The 12,669-nt window shown below is 42.6% G+C and overlaps 1 protein-coding gene across 1 annotated transcript in view; it reads left to right on the forward strand.

Annotated features, from left to right (window-relative positions):
* LOC141983193 (macrophage mannose receptor 1-like) overlaps positions 1 to 12,669 on the forward strand; it is an 82,870-nt gene that overhangs the window by 12,916 nt on the left and 57,285 nt on the right. The window contains exons 4-7 of the mRNA XM_074946025.1: positions 1,538 to 1,702; positions 3,995 to 4,108; positions 6,140 to 6,286; positions 9,562 to 9,744. Coding sequence (XP_074802126.1) covers positions 1,538 to 1,702; positions 3,995 to 4,108; positions 6,140 to 6,286; positions 9,562 to 9,744 — 609 coding nt within the window. The remainder of the gene's footprint in view (positions 1 to 1,537; positions 1,703 to 3,994; positions 4,109 to 6,139; positions 6,287 to 9,561; positions 9,745 to 12,669) is intronic.

A 12,669-nucleotide genomic window follows, 5' to 3' on the forward strand; every position in this document is an offset into this window, starting at 1 on the left:
CGTAATCTTCCCCTTCTTCCTGAAGTTCTGGTACTCTGGGTAGCTCCAATTCTAAAAGATTGCTGAGAAGGCTTCTGAGATTCAGTCCTGTGGAGGCTGGAAACCTTGTAATTGAGTTGTTCTAAGGATATATCTACAATTGGGAGGTGTCATTGTAGCCTGTTCAGATCTAACTAGATAAAATCTAGCTTGAGTAACAATGGCATTGAAGCCTGGGCAGCTTCCCTCAGTCCCAGGGTTCAGAACTGAAGTTTTGGTTCTGTGACGCTCCTAAGCTCTGCAAGACAAGAGCTTTTGGAAGATTTTAACCATAAAAAAAAATTCCTTTGATTTTCAAATGCATTTTCTTTCCTATCCCCCTGTAGTAATTGTCTTGTAGAAAAGTAGCTGCCAACAGGCCAGAGCATATTAATGCACCTAAATTTTTTTAAAAACACTTCTTATCGGGTCAAACATATTTTTTGGAAAAAAATAAGTAGTAACATCCGGTATGATTTAATTTTCTCCCTGTTACCTCAAGTCAATACTCGCTGTGCCCCAGTTCAGGGTGCTTCTTTAAAAAGAACATATTATACTAAAAAGATTATTCTTTCCTGTATTCATAAAACATCTTGGACACGGTCTGGTTTTAGATACTGATATTAAAATTTGTCAATTTCCAGGAAAATGTATATTGCAACATATATTTTTGTTTCTAGTGTGTCAGGCTAATTTGAAACGAAGCATTTTATATTATCTGCAGGCTACCAGCTCCAATTCAGGAAAAAGTGGAACTGGCTACTGACCTACTGACACTTAACATATACTTTCCTTTGTCTTGAGTGTTGTTTATTGTAATGCTTTTCTCTGATTCGCACACTAAAGTTTTCTGAGCTCTTCTGAGATAGGAAAAGGAAAAGACCCCTTTCTCTCAACTGTTTCACAGCTTACAAACGGAGAGCCTCTGATTTATGCTGCAGGAATTTCAGCTCTTTTCCCATGATCAGCAAACATACAAGTTTCAACTCTTTGAGGCAAGAATTTTAGCACAGTCTAAGGCTCGTATTTTATTACTGAAAAGAAGATTCAGAGTGAGAAAATTAGAAGAAGTTAGGTGATGTAGGCCATTAGGCTCTGTTCTGTCCCGTCATCCAGAGGCTTTGTCTTGACTTGGAAAAGTGGTTGAGTTGATTCTCGCTTTGCTAACCCGTTCTGGTTAAGCCCTACCTAAGCCCAACCTTTTCCCTCATGTAGATGCAAGCTAACTCCTCAGCATGTTTTTAGCTGGTCATGTTCAAGCCTAGACAGGGGCTTTACACTGCCTGAGTAATTGGCTAAGAGTCTGGCCTATTATATGTAATGAGTAGTTCAGTCAATTCTACTGTCCTGGCTTAGCTATGGACTATATATATTAATACACCTGTGATCCTCAGATCATTTTAGATCTGCCCAGTACTACAACAGTGGTGTTTGTACACTTAGTCTCCATAATTTATTCGATGTTTCATTTGGGTCACTCATAGAAACCAAGAATAACATAGCTATCTTATCTCTACAGTTAAAGGCATTGACACACTGTGGTATACAGATCCATTGACAGGAGTCCACTACCAGATAAACTCCCAATCAGCCCTAATGTGGCACCAGGCAAGGAAAAGCTGTCAGCAACAGAATGCAGAATTATTAAGTATCACAGAGTTGCATGAGCAAACATACCTGGCAGGTAGAGTAATAAAATGATTACTACTGCAAATGCAGCAGTTTTTTTTATTCTGTACATTTTAACTATTACACTTATATCGCACATTATATCTTTAAAGTACTTTATGCATGTTAATTCATCCTCATCATACTGTGAGGTAAGTAAGAAAATATTCTGAGCATGTTACAATAGCCAGATGACAAACTTGCCTGGGCTGTAAGTGTCTTCCATTTTTTAAGCTTAGAAAAAGGATTATTTTTTCTAATAACTGTATCTAATAATATTTATAGCATATTTTCCGTTAAGTTTTTATTTTTCAGTTAAAAATCCTGTCGAACACAGAAATCATGTTATAGGTAGGACCTCCATGGTTTCCTGACACATTAAGTTCTTGATTTATTGAACCTCGTCAGATTTCTTTTAGAATACCAGAATATGAACAAAAACAACAGGGAGTCTGGTGGCACTTTGAAGACTAACAGATTTATTTGGGCATAAGCTTATGTTGATAAAAAACCCACTTCTTCAGATGCATGGAGTGAAAATTACAGAAGCAGGCATTATTATACTGACACATGAAGAGAAGGGAGTTACCTCACAAGTGGAGAACCAGTGATGACAGGGCCTATTCGATCAGGGTGGATGTAGTCCACTTCCAATAATTGATGAGGTGTCAATTCCAGGAGAGGCAAAGCTGCTTTTGTAGTGAGCCAGCCACTACCAGTCCCTGTTCAAGCCCAAATGTTTTTGTCCAAATAAAAAGCAAAAGCTTATGTCCAAATAAATCTTTTAGTCTTTAAGGTGCCACCGGACTCCCTGTTGTGTTCGTGGATGCAGACTAACATGGCTACCCCCTCTTAGTTGAGAATATGAATAGTCTTGCATCGTATCATCTAGCACAGGGGTTCTCAAACTTAATTGCTCTGCAACCCTCTTCTGACAACAAAAATGACTACCCAACCCCAGGAGGAGGGAACAAAGCCTGAGCCCACCCAAACCCTGCTGCCCTGGGTCGGGGGGCCAAAGCCGAAGGGCTTCAGCCCAGGGTTGGGGGCTTGTAACCTGAGCTTCAGCCCTAGGCTGTGGGGCTCGGGCATTGGCTTCAGCCTCAGGCCCCAGCAAGTCTAATGCCAACCCTGGCAACCCCATTAGAACAGGGTCGCTACCCATTTTGGGGTCCCGACCCACAGTTTGAGAACTGCTGATCTAGCACATATTTAAATTGCATGATTGAGAGCATCAAAGGCATTTTGTTTTAGATATTCTATCACCATGATCCTATACTGTTAGTAAAACAGAAATAAGTGATCCATATCAGTGCAATGTTTTTTCTGAGACCAATGAAGCCCTATGCTAAAATTTGACATTCAGTAGTCAGTCAAGTAACCTTCCAAAGCCTCAAAGTAAGAGGTAAACTATAGAATAATAGGCTCTAAACTTGCTAATGCATACACATGTGAGTAGTCCCATTGACTTCAATGGGACTACTTGTACTGGAAGTTACTTATGTGTATAAGTGTTTCCAGGATTGTGACCATAATCTGGAAATTGATTATGGTGATACTGACTTGATTAGTAGCAGGAAAATGTTTGTAGACTTGAAAGCAGGTGAAACAGAAGAAGGTGCAAGTCTAACTAAAAGAAAAAGACACAGGGATTATTTTTAATGTCTCTTGATAAAATATGAATAGTATTTTTGCATGCTACAATATCTTGTACATTTTAAGCTCTTTAAATATTTATAGTAATTTATTACTGTTTTTCAATGATGCAGGTTGTGCAAGTGGATGAGTTAATATTTGGTGGTGGAATATTCACTTTTGCATTTCTGACCTATTGTGATTTAAACCATGCAACCCTAATGGAATATTAACATAAATTTTGCATTTTATAGTGTCAAGAGTAAAGTGGTTAGTCTTATCTTCATGTGCATGTGTTTCTAGTAGGCACATTTAAAAAGGTCACTCAGGTTTAGATGCATTACTCATTCTCGCAAAATTCCCGGTACGTAAAATTGGGCATACTGCTTTACTACTAAAATGAACTGTAAGTGTCTCCACTGCTTAAACTTCCCATACTGCCAAATAATTTGAAATAAAACTCACTTAATCTGTACAAATTCTGAGTACTCATGCTTTGTGCAGGGTGCTAAGTGATGAATGAGAGTGGATGGTGTTCAAGTCCTCAAGAGACAGGCTGGCTTGAAGCTGCAACAGAGCCCCTCTGCAGCCACTACCCAGTAGACTGGAATAGCATCTGCCATTGTTTTGCACCCCCATGGTGATCTTTTCTGTCTTTCTCTTGGTTATCTAGGATTAACTAGGACTTTGAGTTCTTCTCTCTGGTTTGGTCTTAACAGTTTGAATTTCAACAGTGGATGGCAATGGAGTGGTGGTAGCCCTTTCAGATACTTAAACTGGGTTCCAGGTAAGTATAAATAGGTTTGGTAATCAATTTTAGAGGCAAAATTTTGCTCTTAGATCAATGTAGTGGATTTCAGCTCCAGTATTCTACTCTTCCTATGTACATGGAACTTGTTTAACTTGTGTTAAAAGGAGATGAATGAGGACGTACAACAGAACTCATCTCGTGTTTCTCAAGAACAGAATTCTGCACTTAATAATTCAAAAATAAAAACCAGAAATCATAGCTTCTAAACCCAGAAAAATGTTTGAAAGCTCTATGGTATTTATATTTTGTTCACATGGCATCTAAATTTCCCATATGTCATATCCTATTTCTTGCCTTAGATATAATTAGCAAACTGCTGGTTCTTCATAGAAAACTTTGAACTATGTTCTTGTTAGAGATGATGTTACTTATACATTTGCCCTTCTTTTTAAAATATTTGGGACATTTCCATGACCATAGGACTTTCTTTTTTAAGCATAAATATGTTCCAGTGCAGTTAAATACACGAATCAATAGGATATGAATCACTTTATTTTAAGCAGCACAAAAATATTAAGTTCACTGGGTGAAATTCTATAGCATGTGTTATGCAGGAGGTCAGATACGTACAATAGTGGAGAAAGGAATAAATACTACCAGCCGGTGCAAGAACCTCCCTGCTAGTTATATCTAGTACAGGGGCTATACAGGGTGCAATATACTGAGTGCACCACAGAAAGAATCTACATGCCAGCCCCACATAGGTCGGTGGATGGCTTTCATTGCTTGAGATGGAGGTGTACCAGCGAAGGGGACTGCTCATGGTCGTAAGACTTACATCCACTATATGTGTTTGTAGGATCAGTAGCAGCCTGGCCAAAATAAAATAAAATTACATAATGAAAAAAACTCAGACTTATGTGGTAAGATGCCAACACATGGAGCTAGCCTGTGCCATTCACAGGAATATGCAGGGTAAGAACCAGTTTTCAGTTGAATTTTCTCATTTATTAAATCAACTTGCTGATTTTTATTTTATTTTTTATTTTTGATAATGACACCCACATCCTAGGGGAATGTGCATCATATAAATGAAAATACTACTAATAAAGTAATTACTGTGATAATAAAATAGCAGCAATAACATAAAACAATTTCAGTTGAGCATTCTCGCACATTAAAAAGTATTGCTTTGCTGTGATATATGAACTATATTCGTATCTACTTGTGTAGATCCTATACCTTTGGTGTTCAAAGGCTGAAGAGAAAAACAGGATTAGTGTAATAATATTAAAGCGGATTCAGGAAAACTTCTAATTTACTGTAGTGATTTAATCATTATACAGTAGTTTACTACTTTTCTCCTATAGGGTCCCCCCCGCCCCCCCCCCTTCCTGGAAGTTCCTTGTCAGCTTCTAGCACAAATATCCTGTTATTGTCATTTGTTTGGACAAGCTGGCAAGCAACTTTTCAGATTGTCATCCGTTTTTGCAGTCAGCTAATTAATTACCTACCAAGTCTTTAATGTGAAAGTCAAACCATGCACTTGGCCAGTCCACTGCATCTCATTGAAGTGGTCCTTTTCCTGGGCCTGGTAGACTGCCTCTTGTGCTCCAGAGTCTATGCATTCTTCTTTTGAAAAGGAAAAAAACAAGTGCCTAACCCTTGCAGTTGTAAAGAAAATCTTCAGAATCTAAACTGGTTAATAATCGGAGTGTGTAGACACCCTGGAAGAATAGCTCTGAGAGGTGTGAACAACCCCATTCATCTCAATCAACTGTTTACTCTGAATTCTAATTATTATCTAAATGTCTGCATTGCTAATTATTTCATTGCTGATCAAAGCAGACAAGAGAAAAAGTTGTTGGCATGATGGGGAAATGATTCCACATGTGTGTTTTTTAGTCTGACCCCTGCGGATTCATGTTGGTAAAACAGTATGGGAATGAAAAAAATTAAAATTTAAAATTAAAAAAATTACAGAGTAAGGGCCACAAAAATGTTTTCTTTAGATAGTGATGTGCTTATATGAAAGTTCTCTGGTTTTGTATCTATTTCTCATCAAAGGAAGTCCCGCCCCAGAGCCTGGGAAAATCTGTGCAGCTTTGAATCCTGGAAAAGGTGCTAAATGGGAAAACCGGGAATGTGATCAGAAACTTGGCTACATTTGTAAAAGAGGAAATGCCACTTTAGAGTCTTTCATTATTCCTTCAGGTAGGCTGGTTGATAAAATAAATCAATAATGGCAATTATTTTAAATGTGATGTAATTAGAGTCTGAAAAGATGAGGAAAGAGTAAGAGTGGCCTCAGGACTCTGCAGCTGACGGCGTAAAGGAAGATCTCATCTTCGAGTGAGTGGGATTCCACCCCTCCTCCCACGGCAGTCCTGTCCCACCCACTCCCCACACAATTTGCCTTCTCCTTTGGCCTAAATCCCTGGACTAGCAGAAAGTGGCTGAGTTCCCTTTTCCAAGTGCAAACAGAAGGGCCCCTCTGTGCACCGTTCCTGGGGGAATGATGTGGCCCAGAGATGTCGTTGTCAGTACCTGAAACAGGTTAAAGTATTTATTTTGAAAAAGGACAATGGAATTGTCTAAAACCTCACATTTTCATTTGCTGAAGAGAATCTGTTGCTACTTGTTATCACATTTGATACCTTGTAAAATAAAACTAAATACACTTAAAATGCTACAGCAACACAACTGCCGTGCTGCAGCTGCACCTCTGTAGTGCAAAAATACTATCTATGCCTATGAGAGGGGGGGTCTATCATCACTGTAATTAATCCACCTCCCCAAGAGGCGGTAGCTAGGTTGACGCTGTACACTGGGGCTAGGTCAGCCTAGCTATGTCTCTCAGGGGTATGGATTTTTCAAACCCCTTTGAGACGTGGCTATGTCAATGTAGGTTCCCAGTGTAGACCAGCCCTAACTTGCCAAGGCATTTTGGTATCGGGTGGCAATGGAATTTTTTAGAGAGAGTATTTTAAGAAGTATTTGTTTCTTAGAAAGAAGCATGCATATAGATCTAGAACCAGTTGAATGTATGTAGTGAAAACACAAGGCAGCACTGGGCAGGAAAATACCACCTAGCTTTAAAGCTATTCCTTTAAAATCTCTCTTTGTGCCATCTCCATATTTTGTCACTGTTTCTGTTCCCCCCAGTATCCCCCCTCTTTTTCCAGAAAAATGCCTAGATGTCTCCTTAAATCCATATGGTTTTGTTTTCAGTGGCCTTTACTGCTAACCTTTTGACCAAAATGGTCTGCCTGAATTTCCAAATGTTTAATAGGTTCCAGTCCTGCAATCTACATATACAAAACAATATGCCTGCATACGCAGGGGTGGTAGGTTTGTAGAATTTTTGGTGGTGCCCAGAACAGGTCCGGGTCCAGGTCCTGCCCACCCCCGACACCTGCCTTTGGGTGTGAGGGGGTTTGGGATGCAGGCTCTGGGACGGTGCTTGGGTGCTGGGTGCAGGCTCTGTGCTGGGGCAGGGGGTTTGGAGTGCAGGCTCTGGGAGAGAGTTTGGGTGCAGGAGGGGTGCGGGCTCTGGGAGGGAGTTTGGGTGCTGGGTGTGGGCTCTGGTCTGGGACGGGGTTGGGGTGCAGGAGTGAGTGCGGGGCATGGGGCATGTGCCTCCTCCCCGCCTCCCTCCGCAGGTGCAGCAGCTGCCTCAGCCTGCCCCCAGCTCCGCTCCCTTGTAGCCAGCAATGGCTGGCAAGGGAGTGCAGTGTGGAGCTGCAGGGGCAGGCAGGGACGTTCGGGGGAGGCGTGTGGGGGCAGCAGGCGAGGCCGGGGGACGCTCCGGGGGAGGTGCGTGGGGGCGGCAGGCAGGGCCGGGGTAGGTGCGCAGGGGAGAGACCGGGCCCCGGGCCCTGAATTTGCTGGAGCCCGTGCACCACCGGCCCATATAACTCCCTGCCCCTGTGCCTACGAACAACAGACATCAGGCCCTCAGCTTCCAAATCTTTTGATGATCTAACCTTTTTTTTTAGTCCCTCTCCCACTTCGCCAATGTGTGGTCAGTGTATATTCGTATAGAACACTGAACAATTCTTTAATGCTGGCTTTAATTAAATTATGCCTTCTAAAATGCTCCATCCCTAAGGTTATATCTACACTACAAGCATGGTGGCAGCACAACTGCAGCTAGGCCACTGTAGTGTAGACACTACAGCAACAGAAGGGTTTCCCCCTCATTATAGTATGTCCACCCCCTCGGAGGAGGTAGCTTGGTTGACAGAAGAATTCTTCTGTTGACTTAATGGTGTCTACACTGGGGTTTAGGTCGGCGTAACGACATCTCTCAGGGATGTCTCTTGAGCCTTGAGAAATGTAGCGAGGTTGATAAAGTATTTGGTGCAGACAAGGCCTAAAGCACTTAAGAATGTACTTAAATTACATGGAAATTAGTGGGACTTAAACACATGTTTAAAGTTGCTTTCCTGCAACTATTGCTTTCCTGACTTAGTGTTACTATCACTCTACTACCTAGTTTAACTTGTATTCTTTTTTTTTAATAATGGTGACATATCTGCTAGTGATCAGTCTTGAGAAAACAAAGAACTTCTGAAAGTATAATACTAATTGATCATCAGAAATAAACTGCCCATGAAATACTGACTCACACTGCATCTATTTTCCTGGTGAAGGAGCTGCCACTTCATTTCTTATGCTTCAGATTTAGCATCACCATCTCAGCGTAGCAGTAATGTGGAGGAGTAAAAGAAGGGAGACAAAAGTTCCTGACCACAAAGGAATCCCTGAGTAAATGCGATGACAGCAGCAATATGGTGCTGGCAGAGATGCACACAGTAAAGCAATTTACTAAATGTCCCTTGGGAGTAAGAATCATGGAAGGAAGCAGGGTGTGATCTTCCAAAGCGCTGTGTATCCTCAACTCCTTTTGATGTAAAGGGTAGTTGGTGGCACTCAGTGCCCTCCAGGACCTGGTCCCCAGAGAAGGAAGGAAAAAAGTGGCCTAGGTCCCAATCCAACGGTGCACTTAAGCACATATTTGACATTAAGCGTGTTGGTTAAAGTCAATGCTAGAGATTATGGGTTGCATCTAGCCAAGCTGTGTATATGGGTTATGGGAGAGCAGAGTGCTCATTACATGACAGTCTATAACTAAGTGCTATCCAAATGATAGTACTGCAAACTGCCCAAACTATCTGTAGTACCTGTGTAGCCCTTTACTTTTGTAGAGGAAGAGGATTTTCATGAACTCAAGGAATATGCTGGTCTAATGCTGCAAAAATCTGTTTTTCCACTAGAGGACCACAGCAATCTAGAACAATAAATAAATAAATAAATAAAAATTGGTGTGGCAAAGTCTGAGGGCTTCAAAGCATTTGGGATGACAGACTTTGCATCCTGACACTGATACGTGGATCAGCAGGAGACTATTAATTCCATGTTTATGTAATTTTCCTCTCCCTTTTTTTGTACTGTTCTGAAATCTTTCATTGTCATTTTTCCTTCAGAGACTAATGTGCCTATTAAATGCCCTGCTCAATGGATGTCATATGCAGGTCATTGTTACATAATTCAAAGAGACACCAAAATATGGAAAGATGCCTTAACTTCATGTAGAAAGGAGGATGGTGATCTGGCTAGTATCCACAATGTTGAAGAGTACAGCTTTATTGTCTCGCAGCTTGGGTACAGTGAGTATTTCTACAGGGCCCTGCCAATATGTATATTGAAAAATGAACAATCTTCTAGTAATGGCACAAGTACACTAGGTGCACTTCAGAAGTTCCAAAAGCTTGAAAGAATCAACTTGTACCAGAGAGATTCCTTATCTTTAAAAGGGGGAAATCTAACAAAACCAGTAGAATCTTTCAGAACGGTAGACCTTTCCATATGTGTCTGATGCTGTGTTGCCGAAGAATGACGGCACTGCACCTTATGCGGGGTGGGGAGGACATTGTCTGGCTTGCTGGGGGAGAGGGAATAGCGGTTTAGGGGTGGGAAAGAGGCTCAGAGGCTGCTGCAAAAGGGGAGGGGTCAGCGTGGTGACGCTGACTCATCCCCCAGCAACCCGAAGGCCTGGGGAGTTGAAAAGGGACTAGCCCAGTGGGAGAAGCCCCTTTTCCCTGCACCAAGTAGAGCACCACCCACCCTTCCTCCCCTTGTAGGTGGCAAAATACCAGGTTTGGTCGGGACTTACTGTGGGTGCCTGTGTGCAATATCCTTTCATGGGGGGCTGGGAAGAAATTTTTCTCTCACCACCAGTTTGGCCTAGGTGGAGTGGGGTTTTGTTCGCCTTCCCCAAAGCGGTTTCAGGGAGGGCTTTGTTATGGTAAGCAGGGACGAGAGTTGCAACTGATTATGTAAGTGTGTGCTGGGGTGTCCAGTGCAGGTAATCCATAGGGAAGGGATACAGTGACCCATAGGTGATGGACATAAGAGGCCATGGGAGGCTAAGCCTCCCCAGACAGCTGGCCTGTCGCCTCTGGAGTGCGCCGTCACTGAAAGGGTGCCCTGGCTGGGGCCCCACTGGCGCTCCACCCCGAGGCCCTGCCTTCCCTCCGCCTCTTCCCATCCCTGCTCTGCCCACAGGGAGGCTTCTGGGAGGGGGCGAAGAGGCACGAACGGTGGGTTGGGAGGGCTTGGGGTTAGGGGGCTGAGCGGGGCTACAGGTGGAGTGTGGGCATGACTTTGGGGGAAGGAGGCTGAGCAGCAGTGGGCCTCGAGGCAGGGCCACGGTCCGGGCGCACCCAGCCCCCTCAAATGGAGGAGTCATGCACCACCCATGCAATGACCAGATAAATGGTTTGGTAAAGGACTTAGGTGTTGGTTATAGGAGCAAAAGGCGGGGTGGTGTTCAGGGCTCCTATGACTGGAACAGCAGGGAGCCAACCCCCTTTCCATATAGCCCACCTTAACCCTCCTTTGAGGCGGGGGTGATGGTAAGGTCCCAGCTGGGGGACTTGGATGCAAAAAAGTTCAGATTCTGTTCTCATTTATTTGCAAGGTGTAATTCAGGGAAATGTGAAGTCAGTAGGGGTATTCCAGATTTAGGCTGGTGTTAGTGAAAGCAGAATTTTGTCCCAAAATTTTGCTTTTATCTGTTGTTTAAAGGAAGAGAATGTGTTTCAGAAATTTATCCTGTACAAAAATGGGTGAAAAGTTGTTTAAGTTAAATCTCAGAATGTTGGAAGCAAAATATAAAAGTATAATTATTATAGATAACAAAATTTTAGTTCAGAAGCTGTGATAAAGTGTTTGCAGTGTGTAGTTGTTAACTACATCAGACTCAACATCTTATTCCCCAGTCCGTTTCTGCCCTTTTCCCTCCACCCAGAGTTGATGCAAATAACTTCCATCTTTTTAGAGACTGAGATCTTTACTATCAATGTATAGGAGTAGGTGAGAGGAAGCAATGTCTGTTGATTAATGTGGACAGGACTGGAAGTCAGAAGATCTGGGGTCTGCTACCAGATCTGCCATGTATTCACTGTGCATCTTGGGGAAAGTTATTTAATTTCTGTCTGTCTCCATTTTCTCATTTGTAATATAGGGATGTTTTATCAATCTGTCTATGCATGGCACTTCAAATGCACTTGTCACAGTAGTATTTCGGCAACTACCATGGGATTCTAAGCAGAATCATTTGTTTTTGGTTCATGAATAGATGTTTCATTTTTCTCCTCTCACTCCTGGATGATGTTCTTCTGAAATGTGACAGGTGTTCAGTCTTCCTTTTAAGAGTGAGTGAGAGTGTGTGTGTGTGTGTCTTCCCTCCTGCTGGGGAATTAGATCTTCTCAAGGAAGTATGACTTGCATTTAGATCTAAAGGAAGATAGAAAAGAGGCTCATTTTCATCTTTGATGGGGACAAAATTGATATATTCCTGACAAACATTTAGATTTTGTTAAATAAGCATTTTCCAACAGAAAACTGTTCCATTGGAAAATTTTAGCCTGGGATCAAAAATCTATGCTGCCCTCTGTTACTACCTTAATAGTTTTTTCTTTTGGCAGTAATGTCACTAGGGGTATGTCTACACTAGCAAGTTTCTGCGCAACAAGTTATACCACTTCTATTAAAGCGCTGGAATTAAACCGCTGTTGCGTGTCCACACTGTGCTCCTTGTGACAGTGGAGTGCATATACATTAGCAGCTCTTGCAAAGGCAAAGAGAGAAGTGCACTGTGGTATCTAACCCACTGTGCAAGGGGCTGCAGGGTGTTTTGGGAAAGTGTTTTGCAATGCCTCATGGGGCAGGCACAAAGTCACATGATGCAGGTTTCCCAATCCTATTGTTCCATGGGCATCCTACTACATTGCCAGCTGCTTTTCAATTGAAGGGGGGGGGGCAGACTGTGTGACTGGGAGTGTGTGTGTGTGTATGGAGTTGGGGAGAGACGGTGTGTTTTGGGGGACAGAGAGTGTGTCAGCATGATGTCTTGTAAGTTCAGACAGTGGCAGGAAGCACCCAGTCCAAAGGCAGGGGGAGGGGGAAACTCGGACATCAGCCCCTGCCTCCATCCCCAGCTCTTTGCAGAGCAATCTCTCTCTCTCTCACACACACCTGCCTCTGTGTTCAACAGCACAAGCATTCCACATGAATGGTTTGTTTTGTGT

The sequence above is a fragment of the Natator depressus genome, chromosome 2 (assembly GCF_965152275.1).
Source record: "Natator depressus isolate rNatDep1 chromosome 2, rNatDep2.hap1, whole genome shotgun sequence".
NCBI lineage: Eukaryota > Metazoa > Chordata > Testudines > Cheloniidae > Natator > Natator depressus.